This window comes from Diabrotica virgifera, chromosome 2, assembly GCF_917563875.1.
Source record: "Diabrotica virgifera virgifera chromosome 2, PGI_DIABVI_V3a".
Lineage (NCBI taxonomy): Eukaryota > Metazoa > Arthropoda > Insecta > Coleoptera > Chrysomelidae > Diabrotica > Diabrotica virgifera.
The window spans coordinates 160,976,828-160,998,696 of NC_065444.1; the positions used below are offsets into that span (position 1 = coordinate 160,976,828).

The window sequence follows — 21,869 nt, forward strand, 5'->3', positions numbered from 1 at the left end:
GATTTTCCACTGTTCCAAGTCAATCTTTTTAATATTCAGAGGTAGTTAGAGAATAACTTATGACATGAGATAATGGATGCCCTTAAATATTTAAAGAATAATAAAGTCCCAGGGATTAAAAATATACCAACTGAAATTCTCCAAATAGGAGGACACATACTGAGAGGTAGATTCCGTAAACTAATAATAGATGTGCGGAACACAGAAGAAATTTCAGGAGACTGGAAAAGAGCAGTTGTTTGGAAAATCCACATAAAGGAAGACAAACTTAACTGCAAAAGTTATAGAGGCATATAGTTACTCTGTGTAAGTTTTAATCTGATTACGTGGGTTATAAACCGAAGAAAACAACTTCACAGAACAAATCATAGAAGAATACCAAGCCAGATTCAAACCAGAACGGTCTACTATTCACTAGCTATTTATTGAAAAAAATATCAGCTAAAACCAGATACCTACCAAATCTTTGTAGATTTTCGAGAGATGCAAGAAATTGATAAACCAAGGAAATTGGTAAAATTAGTTCAAGCCACCATAACTCACACAGAAACGCAAGTATGAGTTCAAAATTAATAATTGGCAGATCCCTTCCAGATAACTAAAGGGCTATAAACAGGGAGGTGGGCTAACACCGACTTTGTTTAATTGTATGCAATATGTCATAAGGAAAATGTCGGTAAATCCAAAAAGTTTACTGTTTAATAATTCTAAAGCAGTTTGCAATGTAAGTAGATCATGTAAACTTGATAGAAAGATCCACAAGAGACATCACAGAACTAGAAGTGGAGCTTGAAGAAAATGAGGAAAAATTAGGTCTGGTCGTCAACGTAGATAAAACTAAAGCCCTAATACAACCAAGGAACTAACAAAACTTGCAGAATTTAACAATAGACGATGCGCGACGCTAACATTGAAATAGTAGACAGCTCGCATACCTTGGTGTAAAGGTAACTGAGAATCTGAAACAGCTGCAGAAAAGAATTCAAACCCAGAATAATAACCTGTAAAGATAGGGACGGCTATATAATTAGTAACAAAGAACAGATGCTAAACAAATGGGTGAACCATTTTGAAGAACTGCTTAGCGGCAATCATGAAGATGGCGAGATTGACGATCCCATGTTTCAAATGAATGAAGATGATCGGCAACCACTCCCCACCGAAGGAGAAATTAGAGAAGCCATCGTAACACTGAAAAATAATAAAGCCTCCGGTTCGGATAATCTCCCTGCCGAACTTTCACACACGGCGGCGACATCCTCCTGAAACACATGCATAAACTGATAACTGCAAGCTGGCAACAGAAAAAACACCCACAGACTGGAAGTTATGTATACTGTTTTCTCTACACAAAAAAGGGAGACATGATGGTGTGTGATAATGATAGAGGCATCACTCTACTCAATATGGCATATAAAGTGTTGTCCAACGTATTGTACAAAAGACGCCTCCCTTCCTTACGTCGAACAAATAGTGGGAGGATATCAGTGCGGTTTCCGTCCTAATAAATCAACAACAGACATGATATTTACAGTGAGGCAGATCATTGAAAAAACCCTAGAGTTCGGCGTCGACACACACCACATATTCGTTGACTTCAAAGCAGCATATTACTCCGTTAATAGAAATAAACTTCTACATGCTATGGTAGAATTTCGAATACCGTTTCATATTGTCCAATTAACTGAACTTACACTCACAGGTGCAGAGAGCTTGGTAAAAATCCAAAACGATCTCTCAAGACTCTTCCATTGCAAAAATGAACTAAGGCAGGGTGATGGACTATCGTGTCTCTTATCTAACCTGGCATTAGAAAAAATAATTCGAGAGTACCAGATTACTACGAATGGTACCATCTTTAACAAATCAGTACAAATTGTCGGGTACGCAGATGACATAGACATCATAAGTAGGTCCATAGAATCTCTGACTGAAGCATTTCGGTCATTAAGAGCATCTGCACAGAGAATGGGACCAAGTATAAATATTCAAAAGACCAAATTTATATGTGTTGCACTAGGTCAAGTAACCCGACAACTATAAGAATAATAATTGAGGACCTAGAATTGGAAGGTGTCCAGACCTTAGTAAACTTGGCTCACTGCTAACTAAAGATAACAATGTCAGTGAAGAAATTAAAAGAAGAATAGTGCTCGTCAATAAGTGTTACGATGGCTGAAGAAAACAGATGGCCTCAAAAATTAAACTGACTGTTTACAAAATACTACTAAGACCAGTGATAACATATGGTTCAGAAACTTGGTCACTTATGTAAGATAACCAAGAACTACTCAAACGTTTCGAGCAAAAAATACTAAGACGAATATATCGAGGCATAAAAGAACAAGGTTTGTGGCGCAGGCGTTACAACTTTGAGTTGTATAGAAGTTTTGGAGAACCTGACGTTGTAAAATTAATTAAGGTAGCACGCCTCAGATGGATAGGTCATGTAATCAGACGAGAGGAAGATGCCATAGTCAGAAAAGTTTTTGACCGAAGAGGGCCGATAGGACAACGATCAAGAAGAAAACCGAGACTTAGGTACCAAGACCACCTAGAAAATGATTTGAAATCTATTGGAATTAGAGCATGGAGAAGAGTTGCCAGAGACAGGGGCGAATGAAAGATTGTTCTGAAGAAGGCTTTGGCTCATAAAGTGCTGTAACGCCACTGATGATGATGATGATGAAGCAGTTTGCAATGTAAGCAAAACATGTAAACTTAATAGAAAGAACCGCAAGAGACATCACAGAACTATAAGTTAGGTCTGGTCGTCAACGTACATAAAACTAAAGCCCTAATACAACCAAAGAACTAACAAAACTTGCAGAATTTAACAATAGACGACGCGCGACGACGCTAACATAGAAGTAGTAGAACAGCTCACATAGCTGGGTATAAAGATAACTGAGAATGGCAGCGAGGCGGAGAAAATACGGAAACGGATAATGCTTGCTAACAAATCATACTTCTCTCTGTCGCAGGTATTTGGATCCAAAGCCATCCATAGTACGGTTGAACAGCATTCATGTTATTATAGCTATTCGTGTTATGTTTAAAGATTATTTATAGCAGAATTTCTAAGAAACATCTCATTTGCATTTTATGTTGTATTGTATGTAAAGTTTTTCGACGTAGCATTATTATTTCATATTCCTTTATGATGCAGACACTTATGTAATATATATGCTGTAATCCTTCCTTGCCCGAGGAGCCAGGTCCTCATACCCTTTCCTGTCTCTCCCTTTAAAAATTCCTTCATCCTACCTTCTTCCAACTCGCACTGACCAGCGCTGTAGAAGATGGTTAAAATCCAAATCGTATGAACACGTCTGACGAATAGTAGGAAGCACAATCCCAACAAAAATGTTAGACTGGACCTCCATAACGTCGAAAAAAAGATTTCTGAAGAAAATTTTAGGTAAGAAAAGGAAAAATTTTCAGATTACCTCAAATACCTGCCCAAAAATGACAACAGGATTTTCCACTCTTCCAGGTAAATTTTTTTAATACTTACATAGAGGTAGTTAGAGAATGGCTTAAACAACAATAATACAACGTAACTTGTCTCAATAAAACTGAAATTAATTACAATAATAAAGAACAGGAATATTATAGAAAATTGGATGTGTGCTAAAAATCAAAAGGCCATGGGGAAAGAAGAATTATTATTCACAAAGCAAGCTAATTTTAAAGCTAATTACAAAATGAAAAGCTAAATACCTATTATAATAAGTAATATTATTGTATAAGCCAATGAGAATATTGAATTTGAAATATATTTCAATAACAATTTAAGATCGTGTATTATTACCGGTTACCTTTATCGTCAAGGTAATCGTTTGTGTATTTATAAAATGCCATTTTGTTTTTGAAATCGGTAGTAGCTTGTCGGTAGTCCAAATTCTTTCGACAAAATTTAACAGTAAAAATGTCCAAGATCTCTAACAATACGCGTAAGCTTGCAAGAACGGTGTTTACTCTTCTGAAAAAATCCGGCGGCCTAACTTTGAAACGATTACACGAGTGCATACAAACTGCTCACCCGAAAGATCATGATGTTGATAAAATTACTACAGTCCTTCAAAAAGCGGCAGCGATAGGAGCTATACAAAAGAAAAATAATAGGTAACATGTTTTCACTGAAATTAGAATACTATTCAAGTGCTTTATTATATATTATTTAAATGATTTGACGTTTGCCTGACGTTGGATTTTTACCTTTAGGAATATTTCTTTAGTTGATTTATAAAATATAGTATTTTAACGATTTCACTTATACCTGACGTATAATTTGAGTTTTGTCATACAATTTTATAGTTTAGAATTTTTGAGAAAGTTTATTTTACTGATGTTTCTATTAGAATTTCTTTCAGATTGGGTTGTATTTTCGCTGTCGAGCTTGAAGTTAGGGAAACTGACTTATTATTATAATATGTTGCACTAAAATTGGTGTTTGGCAGTTTTGGCACCGCAGCTGAGGGTCCTTGGAGATAATGTATCCATATGTAAATGTTGTATGACCTAGCCGCAATCTGTTGAAGACTACTTGGTCGTGTCTTTGAGCTGGGAGTAGTAGTAAAGCAGAAGCAGTATCTGGTTCATTAATTTTTAGTTTTGGTTCTGTTTGGCTCCAGTTTTGTTGCCAGATCTTGGGAATGTATGGTTTTATTAATGTTTTTTGGTCTGAAAAACCAAATTAATAGGGTTGGAAGACCTAACAAGAAGAAGGCCCTTAGGATGTCGACGAAGACCATGGAGTGATACATGATTAGATTTAAGAACAATTGACCTACCCACTGACCCAACGTCAAGAACTGCTTTTTAATATTTTTATAAACTTGACAGTTACTCTAAAAGACAGTGTATTATTATATCTATGGGAAATATTATTGTTTGTTTTAATGTCATGAAGACATACTAAGTCAATAATTTATTTTTTAGATACACTTTGGGAAGTTTAATAAGAAATCGTGGACATCGTGCAGCTACCATTGCCTGTAGAGGAAGAAGAGGGCGACGAGGAAGAAGAGGTCGAGGTAGAAGAGGTAGAGGAAAACGCAGCCGAAGCCGAAAGCGAAGCCGCTCTAGGAGAAGAAGCCCATCTAGAAGAAGGGGATAGTCAAATTTGTATTGTATCATGGTGATTTGTTAGTAAAGTGAGCGTTTCAGTATATGTTTTTAGTCTTTTTATTGTCGGCTTCAAAAATAGTTCAAATCTGAAAGTTGTTTCCACATAAGGATCAACATAAATTAAAACAACGAAATACTGTTTTCTGCTTGCTAGATAAATATTTGTTGATTTTTATAAAGTATCTGTGTTTAATCATGTTTTTTTTTTTGACAACAGACTACCTATTCAGATATTTTATTATCTCTGTCAGCAAGCAAAGTATTCATAAGAGTAGTTTTAGACAATGCAGTCTTTCTAGAATCTGGTTAGGTTTCAAACTTTACTCGAAAATTGATAATAGATAGGTCTTGCGCCGATAATTAAAAAAAAAACATGATTACCTACCTCATAAGATTTCGTTTATTTAGTTATTCTTGTCAAGTAGGACAACTTTTCTAATATGGAAAATTTTCGGAGGGGGAGCAGAGAGAACATGCACGAAATCATTAACTTTCGAGCTTCCGACAACTGGAGTACAGTTAAAGATTTGTATGATAGTACCAGTTAATTTTAAGTAAGTATGTATTTTTATCAAACCTGCAAAACTCAGCAGTGGGGGTATAAATTTTATAACTCTTTATGATGCGTGCGCCTCCCAAACACAGAAAAGTTATGGAGTCATAAAATTTATACTCTCACAGCTAATTTTTGCAGAATTGTTTGATAAAAATACCTAAGATTTACTGGTAATATTGTCCGACATAAAGGGTACTCCAGTTGTCGAACGCTCCAAAGTTGATGATTTTATGCATGTTCTCTCCGCCACCCCTCCGAAAAGTTTCCGTGTTAGAAAAGATGTCTGACTTGACATTCATTCATTTCTTCATTAAGCATTACAATCCCTAGGGATTATAACTAACGCCACCGGCGTTTAAAATCCTATTTTTGGATGAGGTGGATTATTCCTAAGTCATTTAATAGCTTGCTGTGTGTATTTGCTGTTCTCGTTACTCTTTTCCATTTCTTCCTGTCCTTGCACTGAACTTTCCAGTCCTTCACATTCATTGCTCTTATGTCTTCTACATCATCCAGCCATCTTTTTCTGGGTCTTCCTCTGCACCTGGGCCATAGTGGTGTCCAGTTAGTTATCCTTCTCAACATATCTGATTGTGGGCGTCTCTGTATATGTCCTATCCATTCTAAGCGATGCGATTTTATGTATCTGACTACATTTTCTCTCTCTAATTCTTCTTCAATTTCGGCATTTGTTTTAATTTATATTTCTCCCTCTATTTTTACATTTTCTCCCTTTTGGTTTTTTAGTCCTCTTGTTTTAATGCTGGGGGTATTTCTTGTGGCTCTGACTTTTTTGTAAAATTGTTTTACTTTATGATTGCTTCTGTCTTTCTCAATATGCTTTAGCTTTTCATTTAACCAGTCATTTTTATTCCTTTTGTTTGTTGCGTTGGCTTTGTTTTTCGCTATTTTTTATTCTTCCCTACTTTGTTCTGACGGGTTGTTGATCCAAATCATTCTGGCTGAGTTTTTAGAGTTCTGTCTGTTTCGCAGTCTTGATCGCACCAGTCCTTATTTCTTTTTGTTGTTGACTTGACATAAATAACTGAATAAACGAGTCTCCTGAGGGAGGTAATCATGTTTTTTAGTGTGGGCCCAAGTTATAAAACTTTTTAATGTCTGGTGGTTTTTTTATATAGGAAATATGTAGGTTGTACACCTAAAGAGGATATTAGGCCACTTTTAAGACTACTACAGTGGACTAGAATAGAATAGAATAGAATGGCATGGACACAGAAGAAAACAAACACGAAAGTATTGAGAGAAATGGGTAAAGAATGCGAAATAATAACCACAATAAAAGTAAGAAAGTCACAATATCTGGCACACGTGATAAGGGAACAGAGATATGAAATGCTAAAACTGATGTAAGATACTTTAGTGAACAATTTTATGATCTGCCTGCAAAGTATAGCATTGAAGACATTGATGAAAAAAATAAGGGACACCGTGATTTAGCCATCAGTCTTGCGACAGCCATGACACATTATTTATAATTCCTATTAGGTACAATGGGTTAAAAGTGTTATAAAATCTAGAGATCTACAAAGAATACGTATGCTGTTCCTCAAGAGGGTCCAATATCTCCATCTTCTTCTTAGCCATATATCGTCCAATGTTTCAACATATACCTCCCCCAACAACTCCTTCCATGGATCTCTATCCTGAGAAACATACTTACAGTTTGTTAGGGCAACTACTTTTTACTGAATGAAAGGGAGAAAGAGCACTTTTGAAGTGTATAAAATATTTAAGAGTAAACAGTAGCGCGTCATCAATATTTTTGTTTTTCGAAAGTTCTGCGAACTTTGAACAGCGAGCAACAGTGCATCGGTAATTCGACACTGACAGTGACATTATACTATCAAAAACAATAATTTTTATACTCATAGGCGCGCTAAATGTTGCCAAATCAATCACGTTCGATTTCTGGTTATAGAAAATAGAGTTTTAGTAGATCCAATGTGACACAAAATCTAGCTATGGGATAAAAAAAGTTTATTTGAAGAAAGTGTATTTTTTTGTTCTTCTTAATGGCGGTACAGGCTCTTTTGTACAATACTTTATTTAGTTCTCGAGTAATTTCCACATACTCACATATTTCTCAAATTAGGCTCTGTACCGCCATTGTTTATTATATTACGAATATGTGTGCCAAATATCTCGATAAAATATTTAAAATTACAGCCGCAATGTTGGATAGCGTTTGTTGCTACCTGTTAATTGCTACTGTCGCCTCTTAATTCCTAACTGAGCGCTGTCGGCTTATAAAGCCATCTTCACAACTATGGTCAATAATTTCAAAATACCATAATGAAGAGAGAGGGATCCCATGTAAGATTGAAAAAAATTTTTTCTTATGCGGTTTTTTATTGAAAAAACTTTGTTCGACGTTTGGAAAAAATCTTGTTGTTGGTTGTGAAATTGTGGTTGATACATTGAATAACATCTAACACAGGCGCAAAGGACTCTTACAAAAAACACATTACAAAAATTTGATCATTGTAAGGTTAAAAAACCTTACCATTGCAGAATTCTGCATGGTGCCAACGTTCGCTTTAGATGGTAAGGTTTTTTTGAAATTACCGTGATAACATTTTTGGAATGTGTTTTTTGTGAGAGTCCTTTGTGCCTGTATTAGATGTTTTTATGTATCAACCACAATTTCACAACCACCAAAAATATTTTTTTCCAAACGCCGAACAAAGTTTTTTCAATCAATAAAAAACTGCACAAAAAAAAGTTTTTTTCAGTCTTACATGGGATCCCTCTCTCTTCATAGTGGTATTTTCAAATTATTGACTATAGCTCTGAATACGGCTTTATAAGCCGAAAGTGCTTCACTAGAAATTAAATATTTTACCCACTTCAAAAGTACTCTTCTCTTCCTTTCATTCAGTAGTCATAAGTGTTTACAAAACCATTTCAATCTTTACAATTAATTCTTTTTGTATCATCTGTGGTTATGTACCTTCTCTATCTGCCCATCTCATCTGTGGTCTTTCTCTTAGTCATTTACCTTCTTAAGGTCTCCAATGTTGTATTGTAGCCTTCCAACGTTGGTCTTTTTGTCTAGCACTGTGGCCTGCGCAGCTCTATTTGGGTTTAACAACTTTTGTTGTTATATCCTCGACTTTAGTTTTGGATCTTATCCAGTCGTTTCTCTTTTATCTGGCAGTCATATAACACTGCTCATTCCATTGTGCTTCCTGATGGGGCTGGTTTATCCATATTTGCCTTGGTTAGGGTCCATATATCATCCATATGTCAACAGGAAGGATGCCCTGGTTAAACATATTGCTCCTCAAGTATTGGGTTATTTTGAGATTCTCAAGTATCCAACTTAGTTTTCCAAATCCTGCTCATAGTAGTCTTGCTTTCCTAGCGATTTCCGCAAGTTGGTTCTCTTTATCAAGTTTCAGAATTTGGCCTATAGTGCAGTAACTGAAGGTGGATATGAACTCTTACTCCGATTTCGTTGTACCTCCCTCGATTTGCATGAGAATTGGTGAGTAGTCAGAAAATATTCCAAGGAATGAAGGTGAGGTGAGTAGTTAGAAAATATCCCAAGGAATGAAGGTGATAGGGTGAAAACTTGTGCTTTTACCCTGGGGGTGGATGCCAACCCTTATCGAGGGTGAAAATTATTTTAATAAAAATAACCCTATAATATGATATAGGGACAAATTCTAAGCAAAATTTGTTATATAAAGTTATTAAAATAAATCAAAGCTTTTTGAATTATTAGAGATCAAAAATTTTAATTTTTCGTGAGAGAAATGCATGTTTTTAACAGATTTTCCATAAATAACTCAAAAACTATAAGTTGTTACAGAGTAGCTTATAGGTATTTCCAAAATTATAGCTAATAAAAAAACGAAATAAACTCCCTACTAGAAAAACCTTTTAGTGTTAACTAAAAGTGAGTTATACGTAATTGAATGTATATTTTTTTCGGTGAGTACCCAAATCTAAGTTTTCAAGCATAACGGGAAAATTATGCATTTTAAAACATAAACTTATTAAACATTTGTAACAGTACTTGAAATATCTATCAAATGAGCTCCCGAACAAGTTGATAGCATTAAAATTTATGTTCCAAAAATTTTTCAAAATTTAACTTTTAGAAATTTTTCCAAAAAATGTTATCGCTTTTTTTTTGATAACTCTGTTAGTTTCTACGACATCAGTACTACCTAAAAACCATTTGAAAGTTAATTCCAAGGGCTATTAAAATACGTTGAATAAGATCTTTTAAACACCTTACCTTTTTAAAGATAAAAGGTTAAATTGCCCCGGTTACATGGTTATCTCAGCAAAATTTAAGCTTTAAACGTTTTTATCTCGGATATTTTTTACCATATGGAAATAGTGAAACAGGTAAAATATTTGATACAGAAAAAACTAAAATTTGGTGATATATCATTTTTTACGTATATTGAGTAATTTTGGAGTTATTATCAAAAGAATATGAAAATTGCAATAACTTTAAAAATTTTGATTTTTTTTAAATTGTACCTTTTTTTAAATTATGCATTTAGTGGAGTCAATGAAGGTGGATATGAGTTATTACCTCAGATTTCGTTGAACCTCCATCGATTTTTATAAAAATTGGTGAGTGATTAAAGGATACCTCAAGAAACAAAGGTGACATAGTGCCAACTTGCGCTTTTTGCATTTTAGGGGTGAAATACACCCCTTTTTTAAAAATTATTTTTTAGATTCCTGAAAGTGCAGTCACTTTAAGTTTTCACTTCTTATTTTGTTAAATCTTCATTGATTTTCATGAAAATCGGTAAGTGGTTAGAGGATACCTCAAGTAATAAAAGATATATAGCATCAACTTGCGCTTTTGCATTTTAGGGATGTAATACACCCCTACTTTTTAAATTGTAAAAAATGCAGATTTCCGCATTATGGCGCAAGTAATCTCGTTTAATTAAGAAAAATAAATATTTTTTTATATATATGTGCATGAATTACATTCTTTTTTTAATTTTTCAAACCTTATAGCAACCAAAAATCCGAAAATTAACAAGTCGAAAATCACGAAAACCTTATTCTTCTATATTTCTGAAAGTGTAGTCACTGAATGTTTTCACCCACGATTTCTTTGAACCTTCATCGATTATCATGAAATTTGTTGATTAGTTAGAGCAGAGGTTCTCAATCTTTTTGAGTCAGGTACCACCAAATACTTTTTATTATTTTTGGTACCACCTAACTAAAACACCTGTCTAGCTAGGTGATCTAATTAACTATAATTGTGCCAATGGTGGTGCTGATTTTGGCTGTTTTGAGTTTTGCGTACTACCTCAAATAATGAAATGTACCACCAGTGGTACATGTACCAGAGATTGAGAACCGCTGAGTTAGAGGATACTTCAAAAAACAAAAGTGATATGGCACCAAGTTGCGCTTTCTTCATTTTAGGGGTGAAATCCACCTTTTTTTAATGATAAAAATGCAGATTTCAGCATTCTGGCTCAAGCAATCTTGTTTAATTAAGTAAAATAAACATTTTTTTACATTTATGTGCATGATTTATAATTTTTATTAATTTTTTAAACCTTATAGCAACCAAAAATAAGAAAATTAACAAATCGACAATCACGAAAAAAATTAATCTTTTATATTTCCAAAAAGGCAGTCACTGAAGGTTTTCACCCCTGATTTCGTTGAACCTCCATCAATTTTCATGAAAATTGGTAAGTAGTTAGAGGATACCTCAAGAAACAAAAATTATGTAGTACCAACTTGCGCTTTTATCCTGGGGGTGGATGTTACCCCTTCTCATTGGTGAACACTATTTTATTAAAAATAACCCCATAATTAGATAGAGGAGTACATTCTAAGCAAACTTTCTTTTATCAAGTTTATAAATTTTTAATTTAAATAATATTTCATAATTTAATAAAATATTATTGGTACAGTAAAACCTGACAATAACGGCCACTAAAAATAGAAAACAATTGGCCGTTATAGAAATGTGGCCGCTAATGCTAGGTTTCCTTTTCCACAAATACATAAAATATAATTGAAAATTTATTAATTTTAGTAATTAAAGCAAATCTAATTAAATATAATTCTACAAACAAACGGAACATACTAAAACTAAATTCAATTTACTACAATATAAAACAATATCTATACGAAAAAACAACTACAAGAAAAACAGAATTTTTGTTTGTTTTACATTTTTTTAGATAAACGAAACATACTAAAACTAATTTAATATAGGTAATACATAATATAAAACAACATACTATAGCTACTACGAAAAATACGCTTATCACTAAAGTATCGTCGTGCTTCCATGCTATATTCAACAAAACCAACTTGGTAGGGCCTTTAATTAGATATCGCAAATCACTTTGGCTGATTTTGTCTGCATATATATTATGTTTGAGGAATCCCTTTTTTTGTGAGACTGGATATAGGACATTTCTCAAGTATGAATTCACATTCATGGTATATCGTTGCTATACAGGGATAATAATCTGTGCAATGTTATGGTACAGGCTACGTTAAATATGAAGTAAATGTGGAAGATATACACTGGTTATTCATTTCAATTTAATTTGATTGTTTTTTAATCGTTTACAATATTTAAAATAATTAATAATTAAATAAAGTTAGGGATTTCAAAAATAAATTCAGTTCTCACTGGCAGGGTGGGAAATAATAAAGTGCCATACAATAGCATTTCATTACAATGCTCATTACAGGCATTACAGGCTGCTCCGTTTGAGAAAACTCATACTCTCAAACTTTGAGAAAACACTCATTCAGTTTCGACCAACCCTGTATTAGCTAAAATTAAGCGTTTTGCTAGATTAATAATTTTTAACAATAATAGATTATATTAAAAATCACTTGAACATAAATTGATTTTCTGATGTCAAATCACTACAATTATACAGGGGGTGAATATTGCTATGAAATTTGAAAATAAAAACGTAATTATCTTTTAAACTACTTCGTATAACATCACAAAACCTGATATTTTAAGAAATAAAACATAGAGGAGAATCCAAAAATGTAAAGATATACAGGGTGTTCCATTAAACAAAAGATAATTTTGTTTCACCCTGTCAATATGGGTGGCCCTGTATATTTGGAAATGTATTTAAATTCTGATATTATCTATGCCCCAATTTTACCTAAATAAACTTTTTTCGTATCTCCTACAACAAACGACTAATTGGACTTCCCACAACCTGTATACATACAAAATCTCCGCTATAAAATTTTTTCAAAGAAAATGTTATTGGTTTTTTTTTAAATAACTCCGTTAAATTTTGAAATATGAGATTTATCCAAAAACCATTACAAAGCTAAGTAAAAGTTCTATAACACTGTATTAAACATAATTTTCTAAATCCTTTATTTTTTTTTGAAATACAAGGTGAAAGGGCCCCGGTTACATGGTTCTCGCAGTAAAATTTAGGTTTTAAATGTTTTTATCTCGGTTATTTTTTGTCGTAAAAAAATATTAAAAAAAGAAAAAGCTTAAATAAAGTTAAAGCTAAAATTTTGTTCTCTACCATTTTTTAAGTATATCGAGAATTTTTGGAGTTATTATCAAAAGAAAATGAAATTCACGAAAATTTGAAAAATTCTAATTTTTTTAATCGTATTTTTTTTCAAAAATATGCGTTCTAAACCGGTCAAAATTGTTGAAGTTATTACTCATGTTAAAATAAATAAAGTTTTAAATGGGTTACTATAAATTTTAATTTTTGTGGAAATGACGTATGTTTCATTTTTCATTCTTCCCTAAAAAATCTGAAATGGTCCTCTTATTTCGATCATAACTTGCTTAATTTTGATGCTATCGACTACTTATATAGCTTTTTGATAGTTACCTTTAAGTAGTTTATTAAAATGTTTAATATCTATATTTAACAAAGTGCATCGTTTTCCTGTTATTTAAGCTTGAATACTAAGATTTGAGTACTCGCGGAAAAAAAATATACATTCAATTGCATATAACTCACTTTGTATATGTAATAAAGGATTTGTCGAATAAGGAGCTTATTTATTTTTATATTATCTTCGATTTTGGTAATAACAACTTTTTTGAAGAAACTTATGGTTTTTGAATTATTTATGAAAAACTGCTTTAGAACATGGATTTTTTTCAGAAAAAATCAAAACTTTTGATCTTTAATAACTCAAAAATTATTGATTTATTGAAATAACTTTATCTAACAAATTTTACTTATAATTTGTCCCTCTATCGATTAGTGGTATTATTTTTAATAAAATAATTTCCACCCCCGAGAAGGGGTGGCATCCCCCCCAGGGTAAAAGCGCAAGTTGGCACCATGTCACCTTTGTTTCTTGAGGTATCCTCTACATACTTACCAATTTTCATGAAAATCGATAGAGGTTCAACGAAATCGGAGTTGAAAACCTTCATTGACTCCACTAATTGTAAACCCGTCAAAATTGTTGAAATCATTGCTAATATAAAGAAATTCTTGTAAGGATTACCATAAATTTTATTTTTGGGGAAATGGCGTATGTTTCATTTTTCACTTTTTACTAAAAAATTCGAAAGGGTTCTCTTATTTTCATCATAGCTTGTTTAATGTTGACGCTATTAACTTCTACCAGAGCTCATTTGATAGGTATTCCAAAGCACCTCGACAAATGCTTAGCAGGTATATTTTATAAACTGCATCGTTATCCCTTTATTTAAGCTTGAATACTTAGATTTGAGTACTAGCCGAAAAAAATATACATTCAATTGCCCATAACTCACTTTGAGTTAACATTAGTTTAGTTCGTTTAGTGAGTAGTATATTCAGTTTGTTATTATCTTCATTTTGGTGATAATAACTTTTCTGCAACAGCTTATTAAGCTTTTGCTTAATTAATTATTACTGTTATTAAATTTTTGATCTTTAATAACTCAAAAAGTGTTTATTTATATTAATAACTTTATATAACAAATTTTGCTTAGAACTTGTCCCTCTATCGATTTATGGTATTATTTTTAATAAAATAATTTTAACCCCCGAGAAGGGGTGGCATCCACCCCCAGGGTAAAAATTCAAGTTGACATTATGTCACCTTTGTTCCTTGAGATATCCTCTAACGACTTACCAATCTTTATGGAAATCGATGAAAGTAAAACGAAATCGGAGGTGAAAACCTTCAGTGAGTGCACTACTATGCAGATATTTTTATACTTATTACTGGACTCGTTCTATCTTACTGTCATTTCTAGTAATACCTATTGGATCGTCTGTGTTTGTCATTGTTTTTTTTTTTGTCTTATTTATTTTTGATCCGACGTATTGGGACCTGCCTGCGAGTCCCTTCATCATAATTTGCAGTTCTTCGAATGTGCTCGCTAGAATATCATTATAGGGCTTGCAGTATTACCTGGTATGATAACCGTTTGTTTTTTTAATCAGTCATTACAGCTAGTGTTAAAGGGTCAGTAACTTCCGCTTAGAGAATATGTGTTGTTTCCATGTGGGACTTATGTCTAGACACGCTCGCAGGTATATAGCTTCATGTTCTGCGTTAAGTTGACATTTAATGAGATAATAGGTGGAGAATTTCATTTGCGGTTCATACACGGGACTTGAATGTAGTTTGTTTTATTATGGCCCCACTTATTTAGCTTCTTTTTTTTTAAGTGCCGACTCCCAATCGGAAGTTGGGTATCATCATCGCTATCTTTACTCTCTCTACCGTTGCTCTGAAGAGTTCTATAGAACCGCATTTAAACCACTTCATCAAATTTTTCAACCAGGACATTCTTTTTCTTTCTATACTCTCTCCTCATCTTACCTTTCCCTGTATTATCAGTCTTAGTAGTTCATATCGCTTTCCCCTTATTACGTGTCCCAGATATTGTAACTTTCTTATTTTTATGGTGTTTATTATTTCGTATTTTTTGGCCATTTCTCGCAATATTATTATTATTATTATTTAGCTAGTGTTCTATATAATTTGTGTGCTCTTCCGTTATTTAGGAATCAATATTTTTATCTTCAGAAAATGTAAAATAATAGTATCGTCTAAAAATATTGCTGATGGATGTTATCTGTATCGGCAGTACATAATCAATATAACAGCGGTTCCAAAATGCTGGTCCTCTTCCTTAAAAAGTCCACTACATTCGATTTTATAATGACAAGAAAATGAGTATAAAGAAGTATGAGTAATGAGTGGGAACACTAAAATAATACAGATCATTTTCATACAAAAACGCCAAAATGTCAAACCGTCCAAGTGGCTTTTATAATGGTAGGGGAGCCCAAGCGGAGAAAAAATCTTGTACCGTGAAAATGTAGCTCTTCCATATATATTGGCTCTTAATGCAAGGGAGTTTGTTAAGGGGACCCGAAAAAAAAATCTATCCTTAGAAAACTCGAAATCGTCAGATTAAGATAAGGTAAGTTAAGTACATGCAAAACGGTGTATATTTCAAAAATCTGACGATTTGAGCGGGGCGTAGTCCCAAACTTTCACAAGAAAAAAGCGAATATTTCGCGAAAAAAATGACAGATCGAAAAACTAAAAAATACGTGCTCAATATTTTTCAAAAACCTATCGAATTATACCAAACACCACTTCCCCCGGAGAGGGGTGGGGGTAAATTTAATATGTTAAACACGAATCCCGCGATATTTCGCGAAATGAACATCAGATTGAAAAACTGAAAAATACACTTATTCAATATTTTTGAAAAATCTACCGAATGGCATCAAACACGACCCCTCACGTTGGTGGGGGGTAGAGGGTTTCTTTAAAATCTTAAATGGGAGCCCCCATTTTTTTTATTGCAGATTTGGATTCCTTACGTAAAAATAAGTAACTTTTTTTAGAGACATTTTTTCGAATTATGGATAGATGGCGCAATAATCTAAAGAAACCATTGTTGGAAATAGAAAATTAAATTAAAAATGGAAAGTCCCAACTAAAATGGAAAACTTTACTTAACTTTTTTCGGTTTTAGGACCTACTCTTCACAACTCAATAGGTCTTCACAACGCTCGAGTGACTGCACATTTAGCATACTTTGTTCCCCTACCATAAGGTTATAAGGTAAGGCTTATCGCATCGCAAAATGTTTCTGTTTCAAATCTATATTGACGTTTACGTGACTGTTTATAGATCTGCGTCTACTCCTTTTATCTTGCTCTTGATCGCCATTCAATTATTCGCTCCGTCCAACAGTTGTCTTCCATTCTTCATATTATGTGTTCATCCCAAGTAAATTTTAGCATGGCATTCTTTTAGAACTGAAATATGGGCTTTTAAGTACATTATAGTCCGCAATTTTCAAGATTCAGAGAGCTATGGAACGGAGAATACTCAACATTAAGCTCAGCAATCGCAAATCAAATGAAGAAATACGAAGGCGATCACAAGTAACAGATGTAATCCAAAAGATTGCTATGTTGAAATGGGACTAGGCAGAACACAAAAAGAATGGAAAACAGCCGTTGGACGAAACAAATTGTTGAATTATTGAAAAATTGTTTTAACTTTTTTTATTTAACTAATGCCTCGACAACTAATTGATTCATCAGGCCCTGACTGGCCGCCGGCCCACTGGCCCTTGGGCCGGTGCGCCTTTTGCTTTCGTTGGTATTTATCCATAAAAAATTAAACGCTGAAAAAATTTTTTGAACCTTTACACAAAGATGATGCAGCTACCATTCCCCTAAAAAATATTTTTACTTGCCTCTGGCTTCCCCTTTTAGCGCCGAGGGCGCACCAGAAACCTACATAATGAAGCCAGTCGGTATAATAAAATACAACTTTTAATTTAAACATTTTTACTATTCGAGCGCCTTTCGTAGGTATCAATATCCGCTGTTTATTTTAAAATAAATAATAGCTTGGATGCAACGAGCGGCGCCCTCAAAGAAAATTTTTACGATTAGGGCGCCTTTCGTAGGTATCAATTTTCGCTGATTCTATTATAATAAATAGCTTAGATACAACGGGCTACGCCCTCAAAGACATGTTTTAAGATTCGGGCGCCTTTTCGTAGGATTAATTTCCGCTGTTTCTATTCTGATAGAAATAGCGGATATTTGTAACTAGAACTACGAAAGGCGCCCAAATCGTAAAAATGGTCTGCAAGGGCATTGCGCGTCGAATCTAAGCTATTTGATTATCTGATATAAAGAGTGTTACATCCCACAAGTGGCCTAAAATGTATAGGTGTAGTTTTCTGTTCTCCATAACTACATTATATATAATAGATTGTTGCGTCCCAGAATCCTAAATAATGAAGCCAGACAATTAACAAAATACAACTTGTCATCTCGTATCAGGTATCAAATAATCAAATAGCTTAGATGCGATGCGCTGCCCTCGAAGAATATTTTTGCGATTTAAGCGCCTTTCGTAGGTATCAATATCCGCTTTTTCTATTATAGTATAAGAGTGTTCCGTCTCACAATTGGCCTAAAATACATAAGTGCATTTTTCTTTTTTCTGCGCTCTTAATGTAACTACATTATACATATAGCATTGTTGCGCCCTAGAGTCCTACATAATGAAACCAGTGGTTACAACAAAATTCAACTAAGATAACTAAATTCAGATAATCAAAGGCTAAAACACATAGCTTGAAAATGGTGCCCAGGGTTTTATGTTAATAGCCTAGATGCAAAGCACTACACCATTCAATTCGCTACACACAATATTGAAACCTTGCCCTAGATATCTCTTTTGAGATCCTGAAGCAGGTTACTCCACCTTTCTCTTTTCGATCATCTAATCTCATGTCTGTACCCATTCTGCATTCGCTTCAATTCATTCATTCTCTTACAAATCTCCTGCTTGAACTCTTATTAACCTCTTGCACTTTCTTCTTACTCTTATACAATTTGTCCTCAGATATGTATGCCGCTCGTTCCACCAGAATGGTTGTTTCCTTTCATACCCCTCATTTGACTCCACACAAGCCAATTCCGATGCCGCACTCAGACCTACAATCAACTCACTTACATAATCGCATCTCGGACCAATCAAGCCAAAAGCATCCACAAAACCTCCTCATTTAAAAGTTTCTTTATATCGATATCTCTATCTTTCTGTTGATTCCTTTTGCTCATTATTTCAAAACTCACATACTTATGTAAGCTGGACTATTCTTCTTCCAAAGCAGTCTAGCTTATGACCCTGTTTAGAAGTGACGTTGAAACCAGTGAGATGTCCAGAAAGGATTCACTACTACTACTACCTCTCACGAATGTAGGTGTCTTACCGACATTTAGCACAGTAAGCCTCATGGCGTGGATCCATTCTGATTGGTTTGTGCCTTTCCCGTCAGATCTCGTATCTTTAATTATTCTTTGTCGAAAGACCAACCTTACATTGGTCTCCTGAAAGAGGGTCACGTCATAACCTTTCCATCGTGCAAGTGCCTCCGCAACGTCGTGAGCAGCCCTCGCCCTGTATATACACCGTTCTTAGGCGTCAACGCCCTTCGGTAGGGATCTATGGGGGAGTATCACCGAGCCGCAAGCCCTTATCCCTTTCCGTACTGCTCCCTCATAGGTCGATCAGATGCCCGCATATTCCAGTCTAAGCGCCAGATTCATATTCAGAATTTTATACTGACGCGTTAGCCTTTTTGTTTTTCCGATGGCCTGGCTTGGGCTTGAACTCTCGTACCTCACGTCGAAGTGAAGTGCGGGTCAGCCGCTAGTCGCACTGAGCTATCCGATCGACCCACATTTATTTGAAGGAACTTCCTACTATATGGTTTTTATCTCTCTAACTTACTTACCCGTACGCTGTCCGATTCCTAATCCTAGGTGCGTTCATCCACCCTTTCCTCGTTCCTTGTGCCAGGGTCTTTCTTGAGGCCCCGCTTTTCGAGGATCAGTTTTTTATACTCCGAGCACTGTGAGCGGTCGGATCTGTGACCAGACTCTAAAAGTGAGGCAAAAAGTCGTCTCACTACTTCACTCTCGTGTCTGGTGCCCCCTTGCCACATCTGTAGCAGGAGTCCACCTTGTTTTCTCCCTTGCAGTCAGTTTTACTATGCCAAAGATTCAGGCATCTGAGGCACCGCTGGATATGCAGTCTATCTCGTATCTTGCGCGACTCCCAACGAATGGGCATTTTCTCTTTCCAGTGCCTTCTTGGCTCCGATGTGCGTCAGTTCGACTGTGACTTTTGTATTTCCTTCTCTATTTTCCCTTATAGAGATGAGTTTGACGTCGTTAGGCTTCCTGCATTCATGCATTATACCGAGATGCATGCAATATTCCGATATTAACATATGGGGCAAAAACATCGACAATCACAAAAAAGAATATGAACATACTCAGAGTCACTCAACACGCGATGGAAAGAGCAATGCTTGGCATATCACTTAAGGACAGGAAAACAAACACATGGATAAGACAGAAAACCAAAGTCACCGATGTGGTACAAAAATCATTAAAATTGAAATGGGAAAACGCTGGACATGTAGCTAGGAGCGATCTAAACAAATGGCACAGAACAATTCTAACCTGGAGACCATACCAACACAAAAGACCCAGAGGCAGAGCTCCTATGAGATGAACAGATAATCTGAAACGGACTGCCGAGAAAAATTGGCTACAAGTAGCGTACAACAAAAAACAATGGAAATGAAGACTTGAAGAGGCTTATGCTCAGATGTGGACGTGAATGGCTAGACGAAAAAGAAGAAGGCTTCCTGCTGCCGGTATACCTCCGAACGATCCTCAGGATTTCTTCCATTGTGACATCTCCGTCAATATCAAATATGTTCACCTGGCCCTGATAGCCCCGGACGTCCTCTACTGTGTTTCCTTCCGGGCGGGCCACGATAGTCTTCTTCAGGAGCTCAGCTTGTTCTTTTCCTGTCACTTCGAACTTGAGGTCCTCGTGCCCCTAGTCTTCTTAGTGCTTTTGACGCTAATCCCCTCCTTCCTTGTGTCTACGCTACCCTTAATTAGCTTGAGCAACTCGGCGTAGGACTTTCCACATCCCTTCACAATCACCTCCTGCGTCCCCGCGTTCGTACTCCTCCAGTGCGAGGTGGAGGTCCATACTCATAAAGATTACTTTCAGGAGCTTCTTGATATTCCTACCTCTGTAGGCCCCTATTACTCTTAGGGACGCCTCTCTGATCTCCAGGGTCTCCATGTCTTCCCTCAATTTCAAAAGAATTGCCAGTAGTCTCTTATCCCCGTCCACTTCTTTCACCCATTTCCCCTGTTCTCTTCCTCCTGACCCTTCCTTGTAATTTTGGTCATAGTATTAAGTTGGAGGTACTTCAGCTCTCCTGGTCTGTATGTATCTCCTGCACATACTACCGGTTTTTCCCTTATCAGGTCGTGGTACCTTATCCCCTCATCGGAAAGTCCAGGTTCCATGACCACTACTAAGTCGCCTGCAGATTTATTCCCTCTTTCCGGTTTGGCGACCGCATATAGTTATGTTATTCCCATTCGACTTTATAATGTCGTTTATGTTTTCAAGGCTCTTTCACCTGAGTTCAGGACCATTGCGATCATTTCTATCTCTCTTTCACTAAGTTTTTCGGGAAAGAACTTTCGAAGTCAATATGCATTCCTCGCCGGTTTTCTCCACTATTCTATCTCGTTTCTCAATGCTGCCGAGGGCGACTTGTCTGAAAGTGTCCTCCATGTCTTCTGTGACTCTCTTAAGGTTTTTACCTCTCATTATTGATCTCGACCTTGGTGTTTGTATAGTTGGACATTAGTTTCACTAAATTATTTATAACTCTATTAAGTTTATCCATTGCTCTTACCATAGCTTTATGTCGTAGTTCTCCTCCTTCTCTCTAGATCTTTTTTCCCCAAGTAAAGAGCTCTTTTGCAAGGTTGACTCCCCTGGAATTGCGGATTTTTTATCGAGGTTTACTCTTATATTATGTATTGAGTTTTAGAGCGCTCTAAAAATTTGACAACATTCAAAAAGATTCTGTTGAACACCAGCCATTATGATTGTTGTTAAATGTTTTTGAACCAGTAGATTCTTCTGTTAAAACAGTTGAAAAATTACTCACACCTTTCAAAAATTTGTTTGGAGTCTCCAGAGAGTACCTACCAAAGAGCGTAATGGAGTAAAAGAGATACTGGGAAACTGAAGCTATATCTTTGCGGTATCTTAATATAATTTACTCTTCCCAATAAAAATAGTAATTTACTTTATG

General features: G+C 35.2%; 2 protein-coding genes across 3 annotated transcripts in view; one reads left to right on the forward strand and one right to left on the reverse strand.

Annotated features, from left to right (window-relative positions):
* LOC114327758 (PDF receptor-like) overlaps window positions 1–21,869 on the reverse strand; it is a 1,644,969-nt gene that overhangs the window by 719,844 nt on the left and 903,256 nt on the right. The window lies entirely within an intron of this gene.
* LOC114327762 (uncharacterized) lies at window positions 3,825–5,176 on the forward strand. The gene is made up of 2 exons (XM_028276467.2): window positions 3,825–4,128; window positions 4,945–5,176. Exons 1-2 carry the CDS (start codon window positions 3,932–3,934, stop codon window positions 5,120–5,122), a joined length of 375 nt encoding a protein of 124 aa, XP_028132268.1. The 5' UTR covers window positions 3,825–3,931; the 3' UTR covers window positions 5,123–5,176.

Excerpts from the sequence above, each read along its gene's own strand:
- LOC114327762 (XM_028276467.2), top strand. The coding sequence starts at position 3,932 with ATGTCCAAGATCTCTAACAATACGCGTAAGCTTGCAAGAACGGTGTTT. Across the intron at positions 4,129-4,944 it reads ATACAAAAGAAAAATAATAG|ATACACTTTGGGAAGTTTAA; the intron begins GTAACATGTTTT and ends TTTATTTTTTAG.